We start from the raw sequence: 27,490 nt of genomic DNA, 5'->3' as shown, positions 1-27,490 counted from the left end.
AGATGAATAGTTTTTCAAAGAAGCTCTTGGTTAAAACCTTTCACGTGATAAAAGCTGATCTGCTCTGACTGACCCAGGCTGAGAGTGGATATTGAAGGCAGAAACAGAGCAAAATCACTAGACTTAGATAAGTCTCTTCCAAGTCTGAAATTGATAGCAGTGAATGGGAATGTAACAAGCTCAGATCTGGGACCGGCACAATCCTGGGACAAACAATGTATTATAGTCTCATTAACAAGTAGGTGAATAATTTAATATTTTCAAACACTCACCTCTCTTAATTAGAAATGCTTCTTCTTAGCCATTTGATTTTGGTCTTAGACTCAGGTTTACTTTATGTCATTAACAAACCTAAATACTCCTACCTAGGATTCTCCTGAAGAAAAAAGAATTTAGCGCCATTTGTTTTTCTCCCCACCACTGGTATGAATCCTACCAAATTTCTAATTGTTACCTATGCTTTGTACCTGGCCCATATCTTCCTTGTATATACATTCCAAACCTTTTTTTTTTTTTTTTTTTTTTTTTGTATTTCTTAACCAACTAGTATTTGGTGTTTTGACCAAATACCAGCATATATAGGAACTTACTGTAAAATCCAACATAAAACCAACCAGGTACTCCTCTCTCCCCCAAAACTGCCAGTCCTTTCATACACATTAAAAACAAGTACTTGAGCCGAAACCGGTTTGGCTCAATGGAGAGAGTAGGGGTGTCGAACTCAATCAGAGAAGGGGCCAAAATCTAAAATCCAGCCTAAATCGCGGGCCGAATGGTTTACTGAACAGTCATAAACTGTCATTGTGATGGAAACGCAGCGGAGTGCAGTGATGACAGCGCGGTGCGGGCCACATTGCAAGGCCTGGCGGGATGGATTTGGCCCGCGGGCCTTGTGTTTGACACATGTGGGATAGAGCATCGGCCTGTGGACTGAAGGGTCCCAGGTTTGATTCCGGTCAAGGGCATGTGCCTTGGTTGTGGGCACATCCCCAGTAGGGGGTGTGCAAGAGGCAGCTGATCGATGTTTCTCTCTCATCGATGTTCTTACTCTCTATCCCTCTCTCTTCCTCTCAGTAAAAAAAAATAACAAAAAACAAACAAACAAACAAACAAAAAACAATAAAAATATATTAAAAAATAAAATAAAAACAAGTACTTGACAAACCCTAGTCTAGCCTTCATGGATCATACCCATATATCTGAATCCATTTCAAGGTGTCTAGATGCTAGAAGCCCTAGTCAGCTTGGCTCAGTGGATAAAGTGTTGGCCTGTGGACTGAAGAGTCCCAGGTTCGATTCGTCAAGGGCACATGCGAGGGTTGCAGGCTTGATCTCCAGTAAAGGGTGAGCAGGAGGCAGCTGGTCAATGATGCTCCCTCATCACTGATGTTTCTCTCTTCTTCCTTCTCCCTTCTTCTCTGAAATCAATAAAAATATATTTTTTCCAAAATGCCAGGAAAGAAAACAACAGGGCCATTTCCCTTGATTTAATAAAGGGCTTTCTTGATTTGCCACACTTACTAATTTATATAGTAGGTCCCATCTAAACTTGAAAAAGGACTAACACAGTGAAAAATACAGGATCCGAGTAGGGTTCCCATCTATAATTTAGAACAAACTCAGGATGCTATAATTTTAAACTGAAGTGAATCGATATAAAAACAGATGACCCTGCCCCGCCCGGTTTGGCTCAGTAGATAGAGCATTGGCCTGCGGATTCAAGGGTCCCAGGTTCAATTTCGGTCAAGGGCATATGCCTTGGTTATGGGCACATCCCCAGTGGAGGGTGTGCAGGAGGCAGCTGATTGATGTTTCTCTCTCATCGATGTTTCTAAATCTCTATCTTTCTCCCTTCCTCTCTGTAAAAATCAATAGAATATATTTAAAAAACAAACAACAAAAAACAGATGATCCTAAGATCTAATTTGTTAATATGCTACTTGTAAAAAAAAAAAAAGCCACACAAAAAACATATATACCATATCCCCCTTTCTTCAAGATTCTTTCTGTAACTAACCTAGAATACACTAAAATATAATTACTGCCAAATGAGTGATCAAATCATTTTAATCTAATAAGGCAATGTTATAAGAGAAGAGTGATAAGTGATATGAAGTTAGAAAAACAAGACCTGGCACTGGCCAGGTAGCTCAGTTAATCAGAGTATTGTCCCAATATGCCAAGGATTGGGTTCTATCTCCAGTCAGGGTACACACAAGAAGCAACCAATGAATGCACAAATAAGTGGAAAAACAAACTGATGCTTGCCCACCCCCCTCCTCTTTCAAATCAATAAATAAAAATTAAAAAATATATATATTCAGAGAAGAGAGACACTGACCCTCAAACTTGAATATTCTGATCTATCTGCCATAAATTGAAAAAGATGCTTAATGGCAAATATCTCAAAGTTTAGAACAGTTATCCTACCTGAGGTTCACTGTAGTATCAAGCTCATATTATACCCTTCTGATGAATACTAAACATTGTATAGTTTAGAATCAGAGAGACCTGAGTCAGCTCTGTTATATACTAGCCACTTGAATTTGAGTGTTAATTAACCTTCCTGAATCTGTTTCCTCGTCTGTGAGATACACATCCATAGATTTTCCTATCCCTCTGCCAGTTTTAAGAAGATCAAAATCATTACACAATCAGAATGGGAAACAGTTACTTACGTCTTTATCTAGTGTTCGAAACATCTGGTTGATCACACTTTCCAAAAAAAAGGTCATGGCTTCCCAGTGCACAAATGAAGGTGAGAAGATGGAGCAGAGGCCGCTTTCCCCAATTCCAGCTATAGGAAAACAGGGTTTTAAAACTCACTCACTCACACACACACACACACACACACACACACACACACACCCCAACACTAGGTAGGATCACAGAAGACACTAAGGCAATGGGGCCTTAGAGACAACTTGGTAATTTCCTAGTTGAAGGAACAGAATAATCTAACCCAGTGGTTCTCAACCTTTCTGATGCCGTGACCCTTTAATACAGTTCCTCATGTTGTGGTGACCCCAACCATAAAATTATTTTCGATGTTACTTCATAACTGTTACTTTGCTACTGTAATGAATGGTAATGTAAATACCTGTGTTTTCCGATAGTCTTAGGCAACCCTGCTAGCGGTTCTCAATCTGTGAGAACCACTGCTGTAGAGCTTAAGACCACTGGAGAAAACACAGATATTTACGATTCATAACAGTAGCAAATTACAGTTCTGAAGTAGCAATGAAAACAATTTTATGGTTAGGGGTCACCACAACATAAGGAACTGTATTAAAGGGTCGACCCTGCTGGTGGTTCTCTATCTGTGGGTTGGGAACCACTGTTGTAGAGCCTAAGACCATCGGAAAACACAGATATTTACGATTCATAACAGTAGCAAATTACAGTTCTGAAGTAGCAACGAAAATAATTTTATGGTTGGGAGTCACCACAACATGAGGAACTGTATTAAAGGGTTTTGGCATTAGAAAGGTTGAAAACCAGTTATCTAACCCCTCAGTCTAGAAAAATAAAAAAATAAATAAAAAGGAGTTCCTATTCTGCTTACAATCAGCTGACTGAATTGAGCTCTAGGAGCCTTATCTATAAAACCATTTTGAGTACTGAATAAGAAATTATATTTATGAAAGGCTAAGTGACCAGCTGACTGGCCGACCAGCCAACAGTTATGACGCACACTGACCACCAAGGGGCAGACACTCAACACAGCAACTTTGCAGAATGCCCTCTCGCACCCTGGAACCCCTCAGGGGATGTCGGCGAGCTGATTTTAGCCCCATACCTGCAGGCCAGGCTGAGGGACCCCACCTGCTAAAGGGACCCTGCTCACTCTGCACATGCCCCAGGTGCAGCTGGCAGGGGAGGGATCGAGGGAGGTTGGCTCCAGGGAATGTCCGACCCGTCTCGCCCAGTCCCGTCCCTCTGGCCACCTTCTAATTAATTTCCTTTCAATGTACATGAATCTTTGTACCGGGCCAATCGTATAGATATAAGCATCAAGAACAGCCTTAGCTGGTTTGCCTCAGTGGATAGAGCTTCAGCCTGCAGACTAACAGGTTTCAGGTTCAATTCCAGTCAAGGGCATGTACCTCGGTTACAGGCTCCTCTCTGGCCCTGATAAGGCAAGTGTAGGAGGCAACCAATTGATGTTTCCCTCATATCAACATTTGTCTGTCTTTCCTTCTCTCTAAAAATCAGTGGAATAATATCCTTGGGTGAGGATTAAAAAACAAAACAAAAAACAAACATACATACAAAAAAACATTACTTGAGCAATTAGAGGCAATTGATAAATATTAAGTTCTCTCTTCTTCCCTCTTTATAATCTGTCCATGGGAATCTAAATAATTAAGATATTTAAGACCATAAATAATCCTTCCAACAAAGAACTGACATAAGATTAAAAAAAAACAACAACAAAAAACTACTTCACATGCAGAAGCCGCAGAACAATGCAAGAGCTATGGCTAGAGAACTGTGCCACCTTCCAAGTTCACAAGTATCATCAAGCCACATCACTCAAACAGCAAGGCATAGGCGAAAAGATTTACAAACTTTCCTTGCTTCCATTAGCACTCCCATTTATTATCTTCATCTTGATGCAACATATTGAGCCTCTGCAAACATTCAAGTTACCTGATACCAAGGACTTTCAGAGTCAATTGTGAATATGCAAAACTGAAAGCTAAATCCCATGATTATCAATAACTAATTACATGGTAATTGATGATTACCATGGACTTTTTTTTATATATATTTTATTGATTTTTTACAGAGAGGAAGGGAAGGGAGAGAGTTAGAAACATTGATGAGGGAGAAACACCAATCAGCTGCCTCCTGCACACCCTCCACTGGGGATGCGCCTGGCGCAACCAAGGTACATGCCTTTGACCGGAATTGAACCTGGGACCTCTCAGTCTGCAGGCCGACGCTCTAGCCACTGAGCCAAACCAGTTTCAGCTACCATGGACCTTTTGAAAGCAGTTATTTATTACCTCTTTCCTGCTTTATTAACCCTGTTGCCTATGCATTAATGACAAAACAGAAGATATAGAGAACAAAGAAATTACCTTGCTTATGCATTTAGATAGAGGGCAGTGATTTTGATTTTATATAAAAGTGGCATTTCCCAGAGATTTTGAGGTGGCTGAATGGGAAGTCCCTGTACTACTCCTGTTATGTCTGGATAACAGCACATTCTTCTGAGTTGAGGAGTGGTACTATGCAAAGCTTGGTTTAAAAGCTTTAAAAAGTTAGGTGTAGACATCAATTTAAGATAGTACCTGAAGTGAAGTGAAAAAATTAACAATAGCCCTAACCAGTTTGGCTCAGTGGATTGAGCGTCAGCCTGCAGACTCAAGGGTCCCAGGTTGGATTCTGGTCAAGGACGTGTACCTTGGTTGCAGGCACATACCCAGGGGAGTGTGCAGGATGCAGCTGATTGATGTTTCTAAATCTCTATCCCTCTCCCTTCCTCTGTAAAAAAATCAATAAAATATATTTTTTTAAATCAACAATAAACAATTAGTTGATTCTGTGAAAAAGGAAAAACAAAGGCAAAACTGAACGTGGTTTTATCTAATTTAAACAGATTAAAAATGTGTTGCCAAAATTGGTTTGGCTCAGTGGAGAGCATCGGTCTGCGGACTGAAGGGTCCCGGGTTCGATTCCGGTCAAGGGCATGTACATTGGTTGCGGGCACATCCCCCGCAGGGGGTGTGCAGGAGGCAGCTGGTTGATGTTTTTCTCTCATCAACGTTTCTAGCTCTCTATCCCTCTTCCTTCCTCTCTGTGGAAAATTAATAAAATATATATATTTTTAAAAATGTAGTGTTACCTGCTTTCTCAGTGTGTAAATGGAGTCACACTCCCTAGAATGGAACTGGGCAGTGAGCAAAGCCATTTTTGAATACTTACTAGCATATTGTTTTGAAGTGTAACTCAGAAGGTTTATTTCACTAATGTTCAGACATTTAAAAAAAATTACAGTTCAGCCTAGACCCTATGTCTCAGGTTGGTTGGAATGTTGTCCCATACACTGAAAGGTTGCGGGTTTGATTCCCATCAGGGCAAATACCTATATTGTGGGTTTGATCCCTGATCCAGGCACTTACGGGAAGGCAACTAATGGATGTTTCTCTCTCACATGGGTGCTTCTCTTTCTAAAATCAATAAGCATGTCCTCAAGTGAGGATTAGAAGAAAAAAAAACAACAACTTACAGTTTATGGAACCAGGATCAACAGAAGTTGACAGCTGATACTTTAGCCATTCCCCAGCCATCTGGAAGCTAGTCTTGGGATCCAAACGACATGCTAACCTCATTACCTCTCCTTGTTGGGCCCGGGAGGCTGCCAAGAGAAAGACATGAGTCGATAATAGGTACTTAGTTAATGTTCATTCATTTATCTATTCCAGGGGGGAAATGTTCAAAAAAGCCTTGTTAACAAATCCAGACATTAAAAAAAAAATTTTTTTTTTAAATTATCTTTGGAAGGTACCCTATCATTTGCAGTTAGATCCTGCAAATGGCAAACAAAACATGGTCTCCCATTTCTATTGGAATGAAAAGATCAGGTTGGTACAGATATAAAATGGAGACTGCTGTAAAAAACCGCCTGGCAGTTCCTCAAAACATTAAACATGAAATTACCACATGATTCAGTAATTCCCTTCCTAGGCATACATCTAAGAGAAATAAAAGCATATGCAAACTAAGAAACTTGTACACCAATGTTATAGCAGACTGGGTGGGGGCTTGGCCCTTGCAGCCCTGGCTTCATCCGAAAGGTTGTCTGAAAGGATGTCTGGAAGGTCATTCGGCTGTCTGGTCTAATCAGCATAGTACACTTTATTATAGATTACTCTAAATAGCCAAAAGGTGGGAACAGCTCAAATTTCCATCAACTTATGAATGGATGATTAAAATGTACATATTCATAAAATAAAATATTGACAATACAAAGTACCGATACATGCTATACCATAAATGAATATTAAAAACTTTATGCTAAGTGAAAGAAAGTTTCAAAAGATTGCATCTATAATAATAAAAGCATGCATCAGGCCTCTAGTGTTGTATAATTCAATTTATATGAAACTAGAGGCCTGGTGTCCCCTCAGCCCAGCCTGCACCCTCTCCAATCTGGGATCCGTTGGGGGATGTCTGACTGACAGTTTTGGCTTGAAACCCAGGATTAGGCCTACACTGGCAGTCAGACATCCCTCTCACAATCCTGGACCGCTGGCTCCTAATCGCTCCCTGCCTGCCTGCCTGATCACCCCTCACTGCCTCTGCGTGCCAGCCTGATCATCCCTGGCACCCCCTTGCCGATCTGGTTGCCCCACAGCACCCCTGCCAGGCTGGTCAAACCACACAGCCTGCTGTTCAGTCATTTGGTCGACCCACACTAACACCCCTGCTGCCCTGGTTGCCCCTAACTGCCCCCACCCCCTTGCCAGCCTGGTCACCCCCAACTGCCGCCCCTGCCGGCCTGTTCACCCCTCACAGACCCCCCGCTGGCCTGTCAACCCATGCAGCCTGCTTGTTCAGTTGTCTGGTCATTCCTCACTAATCCCCCTGCCGGTATGGTCGTAGGCAGCGATCTTGTGAGGGTCAATTTGCATATTACCTCTTTATTATATAGAAGAATGTTCAGAATATAGAAATAAAAAGTGAATTAGTGGTTTCCCAAGGCTGGGAAAAAAGAGAGGATTGGGAACTGACTGCTAATGGGTATAGAGTCTCTTGGGATCATGAAAATGTCCTAAAATTGATTGTGGTGATGGGTGCACAACTCTGAAAATACTAAAATCCATTAAATTATATACTATAAGTGGGTGAATTGTTGAATTAGATCTTTATTGAATTAGATCTCAATAAAGCTGGCTTGGCCTAATAGAGTGCAGGCCTGCAGACTGAAGGGTCCCAGGTTCAATTCCAGTCAAGGACATATGCCTGGGTTGTAGGCTCAATCACCAATAGGGGTTGTGCAGGAGGTAGCTGACCAATGATTCTCTATTATTGATGTTCCTATCTCTCTCTCCCTTTCCCTTTGTTTCTAAAATCTATAAAAATATATTTAAAAAAATAAAAATCTATCTCCAAAGGTAGTGTGTGTGTGTGTGTGTGTATACTAGTGAAAGAATACCAGGCTTGATATAAGTACAATCCCAGCACCCTCTGAAATGTGAGACTAGAGATTAATCAGGCAGCTCTTCAAATTTAGGGCTCTTTAATATAGAACTCCATGGGTCATGCGCCATGATTCACAACAATAGATGCCATTCTGAGACTGTTGGGAGTAATTCCAGGTCACTTACAGTTGAAGAAAGCATTGAAGTCCTCATCGCTATCAAAATCAATTCGTGAGTATTCACAGCTAGGGCTATCTGTTTTAGAAGGAAAGCCCATCTGGAAAGAGAAAGATAATCGGTATAAGGGATGAAAATAGACTTACCAAGAGTCTTGAACTCCAGGAATTCAAGCACTAAGAAGAGTTAGGGTTTACATCGAGATATTTTATAATAAATAACTGGGTCTGGCCCTTCCACCATGTGAGGATACAGTGAGAGAAGATGGCCACAATGAACCATGAAGTGGGTTTTCATCAGACCTAAGTCTGTCAGCCCCTTGATCATGCACTTGCAGACTCTAGAACTGTGAGAAATAAATGCCTGTTGTTCATGAAAAAATAAATAACTGCTCTGGTCTATCCTATGTCAACAATTTGGTCCCAGTACCAATAATCCTAAGGGTGGCAAAAAAGAGAAGTTTTACTTGTTTCTTTCTTCCAGGTTCCTCAAAGAGAATTAAATTATGGAATTTATTAAGGGTCTGAGTATAAAAATGCCTCATAATAGAGTGCTAACACAGCATGAAATAAGTAAAAAAGAACTGAAAACTATCTGCCTCCTTAAATTCTGGACCCTGGGAATAAGCATGGAACTTTTTGTTTCATTCAAAAAGGAATAAAGACTATAGCAAATAATAAAGACACGTGTGGTACGTGCTAGGTCATTCCTTGAAGAAATAAAGGGACTCTTAAATAGGTCCCATTCTCTAATTTTACAAACCAAGATTAAGCATTTATCAATGTACTAATAAGAATCCTTAGCAGATCTCAGGGAACTCATAACCAACTATCTACTGAGATAGTGTGCAATCTGCTTTCACTTTCCCTCTCTTTTTATTCATCTTCCTCTCATTTCACCTCATAACAGATATTACTTCCCCTTGCAGTCTTCTTCACTCTACCATCCTTCTTGCTTTTAATCTCTGAAAAGCAATTATTTCATTGTATGGTCATGGTCACTGTTCTTGCCCTATCACTTCTTTTATCTAGCATCTAACCCAATATTGGTGCTATTACATAAGTGCTCCAAGAAACAGTATATATTATAACCACCATAGACTGCTTTCTTCCTGAGGAATAAGAGAATAGGCCCAAGGAAGGGAATCACAGTAACCAAGACAGCTTTGTCAATATGCCAATCGAAGTCACATTATGTGAACTCGTCTTTATTTCCCCTGTTTAGATCACCACTGCATACCTTGACCACGTTTGTCATAGAAGCACGAAGATATTTTGGTATCATTGCTAATAGCAAAGGATCACGGGACAGGATCTCATGCCGGAAGAGAGCTCCCCAAGTCGTTTGAGTTGAAGAGCGTAGAAACTAAAGGGGGGAGAAAAAAGTAAACCTGTTTAAGGATTTGGATTTTATATAACCAAGATTATTACTTAGCTTAGTAATTATCAACTATATTTTCTCATGAAAATAAACCTCTATAAAAACTTTGAACTGCCCATACTGTAGTACATCAGTAATGACCACTCACTATGGACACACATTAATAAGAAAGACAGTGGGTTAGTTGGGATTCCTGGAATGTGAACTGTAATCTACCCCTTTCTCATTTATGCCAGGGTGGTATTATAAGAAAAATCTTGAGTTGGATGAAATTAATTTGTATTAAAATATCTTTAGTAGTAAATTGCCTGGGATATACCTCATATCTGATTGAGCTTTATCAAGATAATGTTAGCTGGGGGGGAAAGCTGCTGACCTTGATGGTTTAATGCTGGTTCAAGAAGCAGATTCAGCAAGTCTCTTAATGATACTGTAGTTATTTTCTAGGGCCATAGGAGTCATGTTTTATATGTAAGCTGCTGGTTACTTTAGGCCATAGTGTTTTGTTTTGGCTTACCTAACTCAAATTTCAAAAAGTTACCTGCAAAATGTTTACCTGACTTGGATGCGTTGTGAAAGCAAGAAAAGATTCCAGGTATTTTCCAAAGTTTGCTGGTGTTTCTACATTAGAATCCACACCCTGTATGACAAAAAGTCCATTAAATTAATGATGTTGATTAGGGGAGGGGAGTGGGAAGAGTGGAATAACAAATTCAGGTAAGTTAAATTCTCCAAAATTTCAGTTTTGAAACGACTGTATACTTCCTTGTAGTCTAAGAAAGATCTCATTTCAAGAGCTAAAAAACAGGAAAGCCACTTTACCTCCTTAAGTATCATCATTAAAACTCATCTGGCCCTGACAGGTGTGGCTCAATTGCTTGGAGTATCATCCCATACACTGAAAGATGGCGTTTGGTTACTGGTCAGGGAACATACCCAAATTGTGGGTTTGATTTCTGGTCAAAGGTATACGGGAGGCAACCAATTGATGTCACATCTCTCTCTCGCTCTCTCTCTGTAAGTAAATAAATAAAAACATTCTGTAGTCAAAAGTAAAACAAGAGAGTATTCATTTCAGAAATCACAGAAAAAAGATATCCATATTATTTCTTTATTTCTGAACTATTCACATCTGTGACCCATTAAATAATCACTCTTACGTCTAAAGCTCTAACCTCTAACTATTCAAGCTACCAAGATACAACATAAAAGATAAATGTCTGTCCCAGTATCCTATCTTTCAAGTTACAAGACTAAGAATTAATTATTTCCCTAAAGACAGGTATTCCTACGTAAATCAGACTTATCTTTTATGATCCAACAATAGTTCCTTTAAATTTGGGGAAAGGGTTATTTATTCAAACCCATAATGTTTTATAATCTAATAGGACTTTAAGGGTTAATGCACTCAGCAGGCTGATGTTTTGTAAGTACCAAAATTCATAAGAATAGCACTGTTGACTTTATGGAATAACTTATGTGAATGTTTGCTGTTGATAGTAATTGATTTGTTAAAAGAAATTTACATCACTTAAACTGTTAAAAGAATTTAATCTATAGAACCACATGAAATAATCTACATGCAATGTTCCATATGAGGCTAAAATCAATGGCATATGTCAGCCCTAACACAAATATAATTTTCTAAAAGCTCTCCTCACCTGGCCAGCATGGCTCGGTGGTTGAGCATCGACCTATGAACCAGGAGGTCACAGTTTGATTCCCAGTCTGGGCACATGCCTGAGGTGCGGGATCAACCCCCAGTGTGGGGCATGCAGGAGGCAGCCGATGAATGATTCTCTCTCATCATTGATGTTTCTCTCTCTCTCTTTCTCTCTGAAATAAAAATATATTTTTAAAAACTAAGTTAAATTAGAAAAAATAAAAGCTCTCCTCAATTGGCCTTGAAACGCTCCAAAAAGTAAGTGCTCACCAGCAATGCACACAGCTGATTGCCCAGAGCACACAACACCTGACAAAGTCTTTTCAGGAAGACATAGTGTTTTTCTACCAAGCCTCCTCCGTCAGCAGTCCTGTAAGATGAGAAAACAGTGGATTAGTTGCACATCAAGAGAACCGAAGGGATTCCCATCAAATGAAATTGTATGTGGTCTGTGCTGCAACATTTAAACTTGTTATTTAAAAACAAAACCACCAAAAAAAACCCCTGCAAACACTGAAAGATGGACAGAAAAAAAATAGCGTTCAATGCAATTTCATCCATCAAGAGATTCTCTAATTTGGGTAATTTATATGGTCCTTGAGTATTCTGGAATAGTGACATAAACCCTGAGTGTGACTCCACAGAACAATCTATACACTTCTATACATAAAAAGCTGCACAAAGCCCTTGCTGATTTGATTCAGTGGACAGAGCATTGGCCTAAGGACTGACGGGGCCCAGGTTCAATTCCAGTCAAGGGCACATTCCCAGGTTGTGGGCTTGATTCCTAATAGGGGGTGTGCAAGAGGCAATCGATCAATGATTCTCTCTCATTGATGTTTCAATCTCTCTACCTCTCCCTTCCTCTCCAAAATCAATAAAAATATATTAAGAAAAAAAGAATAAAAAGAAAAGATGCTCTACATATCATCAGAGAAATGCAAATTAAAGCAAGATACCACTGCACACCTATTAGAATAGCCAATTATCTAACAATAAAAATAGCAAATGCTATCAACAATATGGAGCAACAGAAACTCTCATTAACTGCTGGTAGGAATGGTACATCCACTTTGGAAGACAGTTTGATAGTTTCTTATAAAACTAAGGGTACTCTTATCATATAATCCAGCAATTGATATAAATTCCTTAGTATTTACCCAAAGGAGTTGAAAACTGGTGTTCATACAAAAGCCTGAATTATTTACAGTATGTTAACCTTGGATGTTTTTAACGGTTTTATTCATAATTCCTCAAACTTGAAAGCAACCAAGGTGTCCTTTGGTAGGTGAATAGATAAATAAACCCTGATACATCTGACACTGGGATATTATTCAGTGCTTATAATCCATAGGATGTATAAAACCAAGAGTAAACCCTAAGGTAAACTAGGGTGTTTGGATGATTTGATGTGTCAATGTAGGTTCATCAATTGTAACAAATATACCACTCTGGTTAGTGATGTTGCTAACGGAGGAGACTACTCATGTGTTGGGATGGGGGGTATATGGGAAATCTCTGTACTTTCCCTGAATGTTGCTGTCAGCTCAGTGATTGAGAGTTTATCTATGAACCAGGAGGTCACTGTTCGATTCCCAGACAGAGCACATGCCCGGGTTGCAGGCTCGATCCCTAGTGGAGGCAAGCAGGATTCTCTCATCATTGATGTTTCTACCTCTCACTCCCTCTCCCTTCTTCTTTGAAATCAATAAAAATAAAAATATACTTAAAAAATAGTCTTTAAAAAACTATAATAAAAACATAACTTTATGTCTCATTTTTTAGTTCAAATCTGTAATCCCTTATCTGCTCTTTTAAAACTGACCTGTTATGCATATAAGCATAAACCGTGGACACAGACAGTAGGGGAGTGAAGACATGTGCTGGGGTGTAGGAATGGCCAGAGAGAGGTCCATGGGGAGAGAGGAGATATATATAATACTTTAAATAATAAAAATAAAAAAAACCTGACCTGTTATGATGTACAACTATTTACAGCAGTAAGAATTAATGAACAGTGGGGACAACAGCCATATCAGCTGTGTTCTGGAGGCAGTCAAGTATAACATAAAAAGCGTAGGCCTTGAGGTAAGCAAGACTTAGGCTCTAGTGATATTGAAGGGCAGTATGGCATTATGGTTTCCAGTGCAGGCTTTGGAGTCTGCTTGCTTGGGTTAGAATCGTAGCTTTGCTAACCAGTATTTGTATCACAGAGATAGGACACCTTAAGGTGAATGTCATTGTCTCTATAGAACTAATGGGTCTTGGGAGACAGAAACTACAGTGGCTACTCAAAAGAAATGTCACTCACTTAATTAACAGGTCCCCTTAAAAACAGAGCTGTAGTCTCCATAGGAAAGAAAGTCATAACTGTATTAGAATAGGATGTAAGAGTTTTTAAGTAACACATATGTGTCACACATCTTTTCACTTATCCTTGGGACCAAGAATTAGTGAAAAGTACTGAAAAGAGGGTGTTGACTCCCTGGTAAGAAACACATTATCAGGAAATGCTTTAATATTTTCCAGGGCAGCCCTGGCTGGTTTTGCTCAGTGGATAGTGTCGGCCTGTGGGATTGAAAGGTCCCAAGTTTGATTCCAGTTGGGGGCACATGCACGGGTTGTGGGCTCAATCCCCAGTGAGGCAGTTGATCAATGAATGTTTCTCTCTCATCACTGATGTTTCCATCTCTCTCTCTTCCTCTCTGAAATCAATATATTTTTTTTTAAATTTCCAGAGCAATTGGAAGAAAACAAGCAGTCATTGTTTTAGGACATTGACTATGTTTATAGGTTTTATGCACACATTTCTCATTATACACATTGTTCCTGCTGTTTCTAAGAGCCTCAACACTTCAGGTATTAATTACTCTGATGAGAAGATCAGGGAGGAGTGTCTGAAGTTCTACAATCAGGCAGGCCCTGGACAGACTCGGGTCCATATCTAAGCATTCTCAGGCCTAGTCACCAAGGAAACTAGGAGGCTTAGGGATCATCAGAACCAGACAAAGAGAATCATGAAGATGAGTTGTCTGGGGATAATGGAGAAAACTGTGAAAGTGAGTGGGGGCTGAGTTAGTAGCCACAACTTATTTCTAGTATAAGGTCTTCAAAAAGATTCAATAGTCCCTCGAAGGTGCCTGACTTTATTTTTTATTGTCTAGTTTTACATATGTCTCCTTTCCCCCGATTGAGCCATTCCCACTCTCGAGGGCAAGTCCCTACTTTCCCAGTGTCTGTGACCATTGGTTATGCTAATATGCATGAATATAAGTCCTTTGGTTGATCTTTAACCCCAAGGTTGCCTGATTTTTTAATTAGAAACACTGTCAATTGACTGCTAGTATTTAGATTGGAACTTCAGATATCCAAGAATATCTGAAATATGATAAGATATTCAAGTATATACAGAATAACAAAAGAATTAGAAAAAACATAGAAAAGTAGATACTCACTGTGCAGCAGAGAGTATATAATGCATAGCAACATCTCCAAATAAGACCATTAAGGGCTTCCGATCTTCCAACTTGCCCTAGACCCAATTTTAGGGAAACAAAGGTAATAGGAAAACTATATTATTAAAAGCCTTCAAGTACTAATATCTTCTTACCTATCTAATCAAATATACTGACGTCAGAATTTCTCTTACAGCCCCCAGATTGACTGAACACTAGAGCAAAGCCAGCTTTTTAAAACCTAATCTGGATAAAACTTAAATTTTTAAATGTGCTGGTCAACAGTGCTGAAATGAATGATAAATAAGTTACAGCTGATAATAGCATTTCTATGGAGAATAGAATGTTAGTCAAGACAGACCAGACTGTTAGTCAAGACAGATAAAAAGCCAGTGTAGTCATCATCTAAGATTCTTTGACATGGCCGAAACCGGTTTGGCTCAGTGGATAGAGCGTTGACCTGAGGACTGGAAGGTCCCAGGTTCGATTCCGGTCAAGGGCATGTGCCTTGGTGGCGGGCACATCCCCGGTGGAGGGTGTGCAGGAGGCAGCTGATCGATGTTTCTCTCTCATCATCAATGTTTCTGACTTCCTCTCTGTAAAAAAATCAATAAAATATATTTTAAAAAAAAAAGATTCTTTGACATAAACACTGAGTTTTAAACTTTATTTCTTAAGTGTGAAAAGATAAGATTCACAGCTATATGGAGAACCAAGTAGCCTGACAGACCTTTTTATATTCTGCCAATAAATCCCTAGAATATTGGCAAACTATTGTCCAAAGGAGTTGAAGGGCCCTAGCTGTTTAGGCTAAGTGGGTAGAGTATCAGCCTACAGACTGAAGGGTCCCAGGTTCAATTCCATTCAAGAGCACATGCCCAGGTTGTGGGCTTGATCCCCAGTAGAGGGACATGCAGGAGGCAGCTGGATCAATGATTCTCTGTCATCACTGATGTTTCAATCTCTCTAACGCCTCTCCTTTCCTCTCCGAAATCCATAAAAATATATTTTAAAACAAAATAACAACAAAGGGGTTGAAGAAAAGTAGTTAGTTGGTGTCAAGAAAAACAACAACACCCAAACCTTTAAATGTCTCTCTGCCACAACAATTAAACAGCCCCCTCAGAGACTTGACGGATAAAGTCAGTTTGAAGTGGCAACTTACTTTTCTGCTCACTGCAATGAGAAGACACTCGGCTGCTCCCAGTTGAAGCTCCTGCTCATTGAGTAGCAGGCACAGTACCTCCAGAAGCTTGCAGTTCTCCGCAGTGATGAGACTCATGGACACCCAGTCAATGTAACCTGCCAGCGTGTTTAAGGCTGCAATTCCTACTCGACAATTTGCTTGAGCCTGAATGAAAAGAAATAACTTTTTGACCATTAAGTCCTCACTCACAGACAAGAAAGCAGTGGTTATACACCTAAGCTCCTTCTATTTTCTAATTCCAAAAAGAAAATGACTTTAAAAAAAGTGTACTCATATAACAGTCAAATGTTTTTTTTCTGATGAACACATTCATTTCTCAAACAACAGCAGGCTCAATATATCAATAAGACCATATTGATATGTGAGTCCATTATATTTCCTACAAGAAATCTCAAATATTGTAATTTTAACTTCCTTCCACCTTAGCTCAATGATCAAATAAACCAAGGCTGAAGTCACCCTCCACTAGGTGGATATCTCAAAGAAGTCTCCTTCCAAAGCCACAAAGAGCTCTTACCTTGGGCTCCTGAGAATTATCTGTCTTCTGAAAGAAAAGAAGTATAAGGATCCAATGTTTTTAATGAGCAAAAGGGTATGTAATAACTTTCCATCCCCATAATCAAGGTCCTCAAATAGATTCTCAAATATAGATTCAACTTTCAATCTTGGACAGAATCCACTTTACTAAGAACACATAACTGATATTCCTCCTAAGAAGAATGGGTTACTTTAATTTTAGCAACATGACAAAAAGTTAATATTTAAAAAGCTTATACAAATTTGTTAGAACATTCAGAGCCACAAAGACAGTTTCAAAGCACATGATTTACAAAGAAATACAACCAAAAGGTGAACAACAAATAAGGCTCAATATTGCTAGATGAAAGAAATACAGTTTAAACCAAAGTATTAGCATGTTTTTTAAATTAAAAAAATAAAAAGACAAATTATAATTGGCAAAGGTATACTGAAATGATGTAATGCTAATGGAAAAAAGCAAGAAACAAAATTAAATCAATATAGCCTGAGAGGGGGCAGGAGTGGGAAAGAGGGGATTAATGGGGGGACACACAACTATAATACTTTCAACAATAAAGATAAATTTAAAAAAATTAAATCAATACAATTTATGACCACATATGGATGGACATATAGGAAAAACATGTACACAAAAATATTAGATGCTAAACAGATCAAAATAATGTCCGTTCAGTAAACATACAATTATGACTGATTTTTTTTACCTTTATGTCCCAAATTCTGTAAAAATATTACACAATGTTTATAATTTATAAGTATATAAAAATAATATTGTCCTAAGAAACTTCTGAAATTAAAATTAAGAGTTGAAGACTGTTAAAGGAAAAAGAATACAAGCAAGAATAACAACTTCTGAAATACCTAAAAACTTACCACCACTAGGACCATAAAGAATTTGTTTTACAATCTTTTTCTCAATTATAGAAAATATTTTCATAAGAACAAGTATTAAGCCTTCATTAGCAGTGTTCATGTAGGTGTGTTAACGGGGTAGAATCCTCTCACCAGCATCTACTAATGCTGCCCAAGGAGGAAAAGGACCCAAGTGACAACAGCCAAGTCCAGCCTTTACTCTCCACTCCTACAAATCCTTCCTTTCTGTTTGGATCCTCCATGCCCTTGGGACCAGTGCAGGAGCCAGGTGATGCGACAGGGAAAGTGAGCTTATTCATCCCATCACTGTTTACCATCCAATCACACCCTTTGTTTGGAAGACACCAACTGGGAAGGGGAAGGTATGGAAGCAGAGAAACAACTACAAGCAAACTGAGAAATTCAAGGTACAAGATACGGCTCTTGGTGTGCTCTGGTCCTGGGCACAAGTGGTAGCACAGATGAAGAAAACTGAAAGTGGGGCTAAAACACATACACCACAGTATATGTTTCTGACTTGTGTTAGATTATCACCAATAATCTGGCACGTTAGCTAGATTTTTAGGGCAACTAAGTATTCATAATTTGTTCTCCTAGAGATTAAATCTCCTAGGGAAACGAAAAAATATACATAAGGTTTTTGATGCAAGTTTATTTCCTTAATATTTTCTTTTGAAAAATCTTGGGGAGAAATTTTTTGAGGAAAAGTCCACTCTCATAGAAAGAATGGGGCTTGAATTCTACAAAAACCATTGATTAGGGGTCTTTAATAATTACCCTGAGCCTTGGTTTTTCTTATCTGTAAAATGGAGACAATATTTTCTGACTCTTAGGGTTGGTTTTGAGGATTAAATACCATATAAAGTGCAAACAAGGACAGGATGGGGCAAAAGTAGGTTACAGTTGTTTTAGAAAATAATAATTAATAAATAATAATATAAGAATAAATTCAGTTTGTCTTCAAAACTGTAAACCTACTTTTGCCCTACCCTGTAATGATATATACTAGGTATTTACTGTTAGTTCCTTCCCACCAAAACAGCTCATAGCACCTTCTCCCATTTGTGTTAGTGTCTAGTGCTTCTCTGAAAACAGACCTAATGAAGCTGTTAGAGGCATAAAAAATATAACTAATATTTAATTCAACCTATTTTGTGAAATAAGGACATATGAGAATTCTAGATCAGGATTTTTCAACTCAGTACTTTTGACATTTCGAGTTGGGTAATTCTTTATTATAGGGGCTGTGTATTATAGAATGTTTAGCAGTATCCATGGTCTCTACCCACTAGATGCCAGTAGGAATTCCTAATGTGACAACCTGGGGAGCTAAATTGCCCTCTGGTGAGGACATTATGTTAGATTAACTTTTATACTGCCTTCTTCTGAAGGCTCTCTGCTAACAATGAAAATGGTTAGAAAGAGAGTACCTGGCTTGCCCTTTTCTGCAGAAAGGGGCAATTAAAATTAAGAGTAAGTCTACCTCATCAAGAAGAACAAAATACCAAGAAGCATGTAGTCAAGATTAATAAAACTTGGCAGTTTACACTACAAATGGGACCAACACTAAATGAGACTTTAAATTTTAACCGGGATACTACCCTGACCTATTAAGATATCTGGGCTTTCAAATATTAAGAATTAACCTTCATTTTTGTACTATTTAAAAAAAATTTCTCACTATAAAAAGAATTATTTTCCCCCAGTACATATGGAAACTCACTGACCTGAGTTTCTTAGAAAATTAGTTAAAAAAAAAAAATCAGTTGTTTTTCCTGTCACCTTTTCTTTTTTGCTCATAAAATGTCCTCTTCTTTTGCTGAACTAGACACCTCAGTTCCTTGTTCATTTGAACTTTAAACAAACAAAAAAAGACTTATTAAAAAACACAACTTCAGGGAGGTGGGATATTCCTTACCACTTGCCGGTACTTGTTTACATTTTCCTGAAGTGTGTTAAGTAGAAAACTGAAGATTCTTTCCATGTTCTGGGTTAATGTTTGCTGGATGTCCCTTCTTCTTTGAAAGGGCAGTGTATGAAAGGTCACTACATCCTCGGCCAGTCTCAAAAGGATGAACATCACTAATTCTGTCTGTGTTTCCTGCATTAACAGAAATAAGCTAGTTAAACAAATATATTTTCATTATAGGTTTGCCTAAAGGTTCTTTTCTGTTGACAAAACAAACAAATAAACAAAATCCTGCCCTACCCTGACTGGATGCTCAGTTGGTTAGAGCATTGTCACAATAAGACAAGGTTGTGGGTTTAATTCCCAGTCAGGGCATAGACAAGCAGCAACCAATGAATGCATACATAAGTGGAACAACAAACCAATGTTTCTCTCTCTCTCAAATCAATAAACAAAAATAAACCCCTGAATAACAACAACAAAAAATGCTGTATTTCATACCCCTTGTTTGGAAAGAGTGTCCAATTCTATTAGCATGTCAGGCCAGTGCTGTGGCCACTCCCGCTTAATCATTTCTACTACAATTCGAGACAGAACATCTTTAATATGATTCTCTTCTTCTAAGATGTTCAGTGTTCCCTGAAAAAGAACAAGAGATATTAAGTGGTCTGCAAGATTGAATTCAAGGGGAAAAGTGGGCCATAAAAGTGGGAAAACTCATTAAGAGGCCTGCTTTTAAACTAAACAGAATAAACCAACCTGTTTTCCATGTCTGAGTCACTTGTCCTGCATTCTTGCTAATTGTTCTCCCCACTTAAGTGAGAGTTTGACTAGCCTATAAAATGGCTGTCACATAGAGTAAGGAAGACATCTTGGTTCTCCTTTAGAAACTGAAGAGAATCTCATATTGATTGTTTCATTTTGTAAGAAAGCCAGGGTGGAAGAATATGAAATAAGAAATATTATACATTGAGGGGCTGAAAATTGGAGTTAGGAGGAGCCCTAAATATTTTACCATTGTAGTATTAGAAAACAGAAAGACTACTACTGGGACTCTCCTTTGTTTGATATCAAGATTAATGATGCCCTGGCTGGTGTGACTCAGGTGGTTGTAGGGTCGTTCCAAACACTGAAAGCTTGTGTTTTGATTCTCAGCAGGCTATGTGCAAAGGCAACCTCTCAATGTTCCTCTCTCACTCATCTTTTGTTTGTTTTTTGTTTTTGTTTTGTTTTAATATATATATATATATATATATATATATATATATATATATATATTTATTGACTTCAGAGAGGAAGGAAGAGGGAGAGACAGAACAATCAATGATGAGAGAGAATCTTTGACTGGCTGTTTCCTGCACGCCCTCTACTGGGGACCGAGCCTGCAACTCGGGCATGTGCCCTTGACTGGAACTGAACCAGGCACCCTTCAGTCCACAGGCTGACACTATCCACTGAGCCAAATCAGCTAGGGCTGTTTTTTTGTTTGTTTTTACCAAGATTTTCCACAACTAGCAAAATACAAATCCTAAGTTAATTAATAGTTTTGAAGGGAATTTTTTTTTTTCCTATTAAAGGCACCAGATTTGGGGGATGAACAGAGGTAGAGATTCCACTTTTTTATGACCTTTGTAAAAAAAAGAAAAAAGGCTGTGGATTTTAAATATGTTTAAAGTCATATTCTAACTCCTGGAACAAATTCATTCTGCATATTTTTACAATTACTATCATACAGTGCATTTGTGATGAATTATTGCTTGTGATGATGGTTCTTTTTACTTTGAAGGTAACATTTAATATCATACAAAGCATGCTAACATATGAGGAACCAGAGAGTGTTACACAAATGCTACACTGAAGAAGTCACTCTGTCTAAACTATCTTAGAAACACAAGTCTTCCAACCACCGTTCCTTACATTTTCAATCAGCTCCATGACACTGTTCTTCAGATAGACCTTCTCCAATCGAGACATGCTGTTCCACCGAAACCTGGCCACCAAAATTTATAACGTCAACAGAACAGTCAACATGAAAAGCCTTCTCTTTATGAGACTAGGATTGATTCTTGTGTTAGATTATGTTGGCAGTTTCACTAAGAAATTACGCTTTTGATCTCATATGCTTCAAAGAACAAACAAAACACAACAGTCCACACTTAACCAAAATGTTAACAGGAAAGTTCTTGGGAAAGAGTTTTATACAGGCAATGGTCCATTAATTCGAATCCACAGAGGATTTGTGCACAGATCAGTTTTCCCCTTGATTTTCCTGACAGACAAAAGCAAATGTATTTACCTGGGACATCTGCAACAATAGTTTTTTCGTGTTTTTTTTTTTTTTTTTTTAATACAATTTGATATCACTAATTCCATTTTTGTGATGATTTACAAAGTCTTTTCTAAAAAAAACTTTGAGGTCTGCTGGCATATAGAAGGAACTCAATAAATGCTGGCTGAATGACTATCAGTTAATATTTGTAGAACGCTTAGTATGTACTATGCACTTTACATGGACCAAGAAACTGAAGAAGAGAAAGGTTAAGTCCTGAATGAGAACAGCATGAGGTTGTGATAACCTCTAGAGGACCAATCCTTCCTTCTTGGGGACTGTTCTTTCCTGCTCGCCTAAAAAGTACCTCAATGCGTTATGTAAGAAATAAAGATTTGCTCTCTCACGAGCTTCAGTGGAACACCCAAAAGCTCCTTACTTAACAACGTGCTCCAGGATCTGAAGGCCAAAATGTCTGACGATGGCAATTTGTGTTTTCTCAGCCAACCTCAAGCCGCAGGGGACACAAACAGGGCACTTTTCTTTAAACTCTTCACAAAACTGAAAGAAGAAAAGTTAACATTTCCCTTAGGAGCCAGGAGTAGGGACTAAAAAAGCATCATCTTAACTCAAACCTGAGCTCTATTTTTAAGATCCAAAGTACATATCAGCCGAAACCGGTTTGGCTCAATGGCTAGAGCGTCGGCTTGGGGACTGAAGGGTCCTGGGTTCGATTCCGGTCAAGGGCATGTACATTGGTTGCGGGCATATCCCCAGTAGGGGGTGTGCAAGAGGCAGCTGATCGATGACTCTCTCTCATCGATGTTTCTAACTCTATCTCTCTCCCTTCCTCTCTGTAAAAAATCAATAAAATATATATTTTTTAAAAAGTACAGATCAATATTACGTGTAAAGACTGATAATCATTCCTTTCACTTTCATAGTTCCAGATATCCCATGCAATATCCAACTAATGTTGAAAAAAAAAATTTGACATAAAAGACTAAAAAATTACGTTACACTCGGCCAGTGCAGCTCAATGGTTGAGCATCAACCAGGAGGTCACAGTTTGATTCGTGGTCAGGGTCCGGGCACATGCAGGAGGTTGTAGGCTCAATCTCCAATGGCATGGAGGAGGCAGCCAATTAACGATTCTCTCTCACCATTGATGTTTTTTTCCTCTCTCTCCCACTCTGAAATCAATTAAAAATATTTAAAAAAAAAAAAAAGTTAGAGATACACCCCGGAAGTACATAGGGGTGAAAAAACAATTTCTAAGATTTATTTTAAAAAATTTTGGTGGAGGAGTGGGAATAAAGTAAATGTAAAATCTTTATAACAGCTGAGTTTATGCAACGGATACACACAAAACAACTGCAGTAGTTTCTCTACTTTTGTATCTATTTTTAATTACTTCATAGTAAAAACCAAATACAACCCAATTATTTTGATTCCAAATTGTGGCATACACCTACATATTGTAACGTTTCCTCTAAGTGATACTCATTGTACATCACTTAAACTATGCACAGCACAAGTATTTCTTTCCTAATGGTTATTTTATTTCTCACAGCCCACATACATTGTCTGATGCGGGAATTACAGTAGCATCCCCACCTGTATTAGCATCACAAGTCAGTACCGGCAGTACAGCCAGGAACTCAAGAAAACTACTTTCAGGAAATCAAAGTGCCCTTGTATTTTAAAATGCAAAGTAAGTGGTGGAAGTTCATCTTTGCGCAAAATAGCCTATGATTGTCACACAATCAAAACATGAGGACGTGTGAGAATTAGCCCAAAATACCAAGACACGTAAGAAGGTAGGAAGGGGTGTAGCGTTTTAAGTAAAAGGTCAGGAGAGAGCTAGCGGGGAAACATTCAGTGCAGGGGAGACCATAAAGAATGTACGTAGCTGGTGCTGAGTACGCGATGGACACGTGCGCCAGGGGAAGGCGAGGGGATGTGGGGCTTGGGGGAGTGAGTGCAGCCAGCTGTGGGGAGGGTCTGGTTGGTGCGAACACCAGAGAACAGAAGCGGGGACGGGGAGAGAAGAGGGCAGCGGGAAGGGGTGGTGAGAAAAGACCGCCAAAAGCAGCTCGTGACCAGGGCGTCCCGGGAAAGGGGCAGGCGAGGCGAGGCGAGCAGAGTAGGCTGGGAATGGGAAGAGGCGCGGAGGGCGGCGAGGGAAGGTCCCTCCGGGTTGGGGAGGGAAGTCCAAGGGCCACATGAGCAGAAGACAAGCAGGGTTATGGGCTCAGGGAGGGTCTCGGGGCAGGCCCGGGAGGGTGCCAGACCCCAGCTACCTTGAGGGCTTCCAGCCGATAGCGCTGGGTGGAGCTGGGGTCCATCATGACCGTCACCGCTTTCACCAGCTGCTCGCACAGCGCGTTCACTTGATCCATCGCCATGGCTACTGCCACGCGCCGCGAGAGCGCACTATGGCTGGCCGGGAGCGCAAGGTATAGACAGCTCGCTTGCCGGGGCCACACGCTAGTGCCGGGCCGCGGAGGGCTGGGGGTGGGAGGGGGAGAGCAGGCGGAGTAGCTGACGCTCAGGCGGGGAAAGAACCGGCGCTGCACACGCGCCCAGCCCTCCACTGCGCACGCGCCGGCGGAAGTGGCGGCTCCCTTGTGACGGTTGCCCCGCGGAGGGCGACGCGGGGGACGGAAGAGCCGTGGTGCGCAGGCGCGACAACGCCCTCCGCGGAGGGCGCGCAGTCCGGATCCGTCAGCGGGGCTGGCGGCGGAGGCTGTGAGGGCCGCTGCCCGGGCAAGGATCCTCTGCGACTCTTCTTGGTCCGTGGCTCCATCCTGACGGGGATCAATCTCTCGGAACCGGCTGACTTGCTCCCGGAAAGGGGACAGAAATTCGAGACCTTAGACACCGAGCCCAGCATTCGCGGCGTCCGCGGTTGACAGTTTTGCCGGGTGTCTGCCACATTGGTAAGAGAATTTGAAAACTTTCGGCATCACTGTTCACAAACTTTTCGCGTGGTTTTGGGGTACTGGTTTATGACACAGCTGTGGCTGGTGACAACATCGGGCCAAAATGACATGAAATAGAAATACATCCAGAGAGGTACGGGCCTGGTGTTCTCCGAGAGGCGTGTGTGTGTGTGTGTGTGTGTGTGTGTGTGTGTGTGTGTGTGTGTGTGTGTGGAGGGGGGACGGGAACTTTGTCTCTATAGCTCTTCCACCTTCCTCTTCCCTTGTCCTTACTCTCCTTGGATTGTATTGCCACCTGATGGGCACCAAACTTGTACAGATTGGGATAAGTGGAGATGTTGAAAGATTGCGGTGGAGCGTTGTGCGGTTTTGATCATTTGAAGTGTTGTGTGACTTCACGGTGGAATAAGCCTTATTCTGAAAAGAGGGTTTTGGCAAGAGAGTATGTTTCATTTTGAAGAGCTCTTGCTTTCTCCAGCAAAATGCGTGGACTGTTTAAAACGTCAACAGCATGGTTATCTGTTAAAAGTCTGCATACCAGTATTTGTGTTTGCATATTCGGTGACACGTTTGCTGGACTTAGAGCACGGCTTCCCACTCATACTCCACTTGTGGGGTTTGTATCGAATGTAGTGCTTGTATCGACTATCGTGCGGACCCGGTGTTTTCTTTGTGTGCGAGAGAAAATACATTTACTGTGTCTATTCTGGCATCTGTCCCAGTGCTACACTGAAGGCACTTCAAGGTAAAATGATTTCTGACATGTTATGGTTTGAACTTAGAAATGTTTAAGGCATCACATCCTGCCCGTTTTGGGTAATGTAGAATTGATAAGGAATTAATGCCTTTAGACACTCTGATTTTGTAAGTTCATTGTTTTCTTCCCACTAATCTTGCAGGTTTGTAATTGCATGTTACTTTTTTTCAAGATAAATGTTAATGTTTGACACTTTTTAAAAAGAATACAGTTGAGTGCAGTTGAGTGCTTACTCAACTGTATAACCGGTGTTTCTCATATTTAAATCTTGTACTTTAGGTCAGTGAAGTGCCTGGCAATTGGGGGGAAATGAGACATATGTAAAACTTTAGACAATAACATTTTTAAAAAATAAATAAAAAGTGCCTGGGAAGCTTGTAAAAATCACAATGCCCAGGTCATATCCATACCAATTAAATTAGGATGTCTGGTGGTAGAAGCCAATATCAACCTTATTTAATGTTCCTAGGTGATTCCAATCTTCAGCAAAGTTGGGAAGCCATTTCATTAGTTTACATTCCTTATTCCAAATTTCTAATATTGTTAAGTGATATTAGTCTGTATCCACTATTGAGTATATAAGATTTGTTCTTCCAATCTGCTATCCAAATGGTATGTAGTATTTTTTTCAGAAATTTATGTGAATGAATAGAAAGTCACCATTAGAACACTGCCAAGTTATTGTTGCAGCAAGATTCGCTGATGGGTGCTTAGTCGTTGAAAGTTTGAAAAAAAAATCAAACCCAGGTTATTTGCTATCTCAAAATAGTAGCTTTACAATGAGGAACCTGGCAAACACTCTCTCAACTAAATGATCATGGTTAACATCACCGATAATAAGGCATATTGACATTATGTACCTCCCAACATGATACCCTGAGAAGAGTACATAACTTTTGTGATATTCTTGCCCAAAATGCATAACAAGAGAAAACATCAGACACCTAAATTGAGAGATATTTTTAAATTAACTGACTCTTCAAAAGTGTCAAGTTCATGAAAAACAAAGGAAAACTGAGGAGGTGTCTTCTCTTGGAAAAGATTAAGAGACATGATGACTAAGATTGGATCCTAGAACAGAAAAAAGATATTAGTGGAATAACTGGTGAGATTCAAGTAAAGTATGTAGTTGAATATTACACCAATGTTCATTTTTTAAGTTATTATAATTGTGCTATGCAAAATATTAACAGTAGGGGAAACTGGTTATAGAAGTTCCCTACTATTTTTGCAAGACTAAAATTATTTCAAAATAAAAAAAATAAATTTACATTTATGCTACAATGCTATATATCATTTTCTGCTTTTCTTTCCCCTGAATTTATACTTGAGACTTATCTATGAACTAGGTTGTGCATTGTGGTTTTAATTTGCATTTCTCTATGATGTTGAGCTCATTTTCATGTGCCTGTTGACTATTTGTATACTATATTCTTTTGTGAAATTTTTTTGGGGATGAGTATTTTTAAAGCTTTTAAACACTTATTACCTTCCTAAAATTGTACCAATTTATTATTCTCATTCTAGCAGTAGATGAAAATGGCTGTTATGTTCTTGTTAGTTACCATGCTCTCAAGCTCATGGTAGCTCAACAGTGGAAGAATGGAAATATAACTGTCTATAAACATTGTCTTACAGGAAAATGGCTAATGGACAGGACCGGGTAGTTGCTCTAGTGGACATGGATTGTTTTTTTGTTCAAGTGGAGCAGCGGCAGAATCCTCACTTGAGGGATAAACCTTGTGCAGTTGTGCAGTACAAATCATGGAAGGGTGGTGGGTATGTATCATAGTTATTGTTGTAACTGTCAACTACCATTCTAATCTGTAAGAATGCAATGCATAGAACTATGCTAGGTATTTTTGAGATGTCTGAACTGCTGTGTTTGAAATCAAATAGTGGCATCTGTGACCAAAAAGTTTCTACTGTTATATGTATAGCGTATTTATGATACATTTTAATTATTTGTGCCTGTGTCAGGTAATATCTTTCTGTTCCTTTCTGTTGGTAACCTTAGGATAATTGCAGTGAGTTATGAAGCTCGTGCATTTGGAGTCACCAGAAACATGTGGGCCGATGATGCTAAGAAGTTATGTCCAGATCTTCTACTGGCACAAGTTCGTGAGTCCCGTGGGAAAGCTAACCTCACCAAGTAAGAAGGA

General features: G+C 39.6%; 2 protein-coding genes across 10 annotated transcripts in view; one reads left to right on the top strand and one right to left on the bottom strand.

The window, feature by feature from the left end:
• XPO5 (exportin 5) overlaps positions 1–24,201 on the bottom strand; it is a 55,899-nt gene extending 31,698 nt beyond the window's left edge. For 4 of the 5 annotated variants that reach the window (XR_006740086.1, XR_004983729.2, XM_036414489.2 and 1 more), the window contains exons 1-14: positions 23,930–24,201; positions 22,066–22,187; positions 21,275–21,347; positions 19,859–19,996; positions 19,367–19,549; positions 16,553–16,579; positions 15,994–16,179; positions 14,829–14,905; positions 11,644–11,743; positions 10,267–10,350; positions 9,570–9,695; positions 8,340–8,430; positions 6,239–6,367; positions 2,679–2,797 (exon numbers count right to left, since the gene is read on the bottom strand). Coding sequence is in view for 3 of the 5 variants with exons in the window: in XM_036414489.2 (XP_036270382.1) it covers positions 2,679–2,797; positions 6,239–6,367; positions 8,340–8,430; positions 9,570–9,695; positions 10,267–10,350; positions 11,644–11,743; positions 14,829–14,905; positions 15,994–16,179; positions 16,553–16,579; positions 19,367–19,549; positions 19,859–19,996; positions 21,275–21,347; positions 22,066–22,187; positions 23,930–24,034 (1,560 nt within the window). In the remaining 2 variants the exon portion in view is untranslated. The remainder of the gene's footprint in view (positions 1–2,678; positions 2,798–6,238; positions 6,368–8,339; positions 8,431–9,569; positions 9,696–10,266; positions 10,351–11,643; positions 11,744–14,828; positions 14,906–15,993; positions 16,180–16,552; positions 16,580–19,366; positions 19,550–19,858; positions 19,997–21,274; positions 21,348–22,065; positions 22,188–23,929) is intronic. The other variant, XM_036414490.2, reaches the window with a different exon arrangement.
• Positions 24,202–24,354: 153 nt separating this feature from the next.
• The window catches only part of POLH (DNA polymerase eta), a 28,326-nt gene continuing 25,190 nt past the window's right edge, over positions 24,355–27,490 (top strand). For 3 of the 5 annotated variants that reach the window (XR_004983731.2, XM_036414492.2, XM_036414491.2), the window contains exons 1-3: positions 24,355–24,568; positions 26,967–27,107; positions 27,346–27,480. Coding sequence is in view for 4 of the 5 variants with exons in the window: in XM_036414492.2 (XP_036270385.1) it covers positions 26,971–27,107; positions 27,346–27,480 (272 nt within the window). In the remaining variant the exon portion in view is untranslated. Of the gene's footprint in view, positions 24,569–26,966; positions 27,108–27,345; positions 27,481–27,490 lie in introns of those variants that run through there. The other 2 variants (XM_036414493.2, XM_036414494.2) reach the window with 2 other exon arrangements.

The sequence above is a fragment of the Pipistrellus kuhlii genome, unplaced genomic scaffold, assembly GCF_014108245.1.
Source record: "Pipistrellus kuhlii isolate mPipKuh1 unplaced genomic scaffold, mPipKuh1.p scaffold_m20_p_5, whole genome shotgun sequence".
In the NCBI taxonomy this organism is placed as follows: Eukaryota; Metazoa; Chordata; class Mammalia; order Chiroptera; family Vespertilionidae; genus Pipistrellus; species Pipistrellus kuhlii.
Note: the sequence above shows the minus strand (reverse complement) of the source record. Positions and strands in the feature narration are given on the sequence as shown.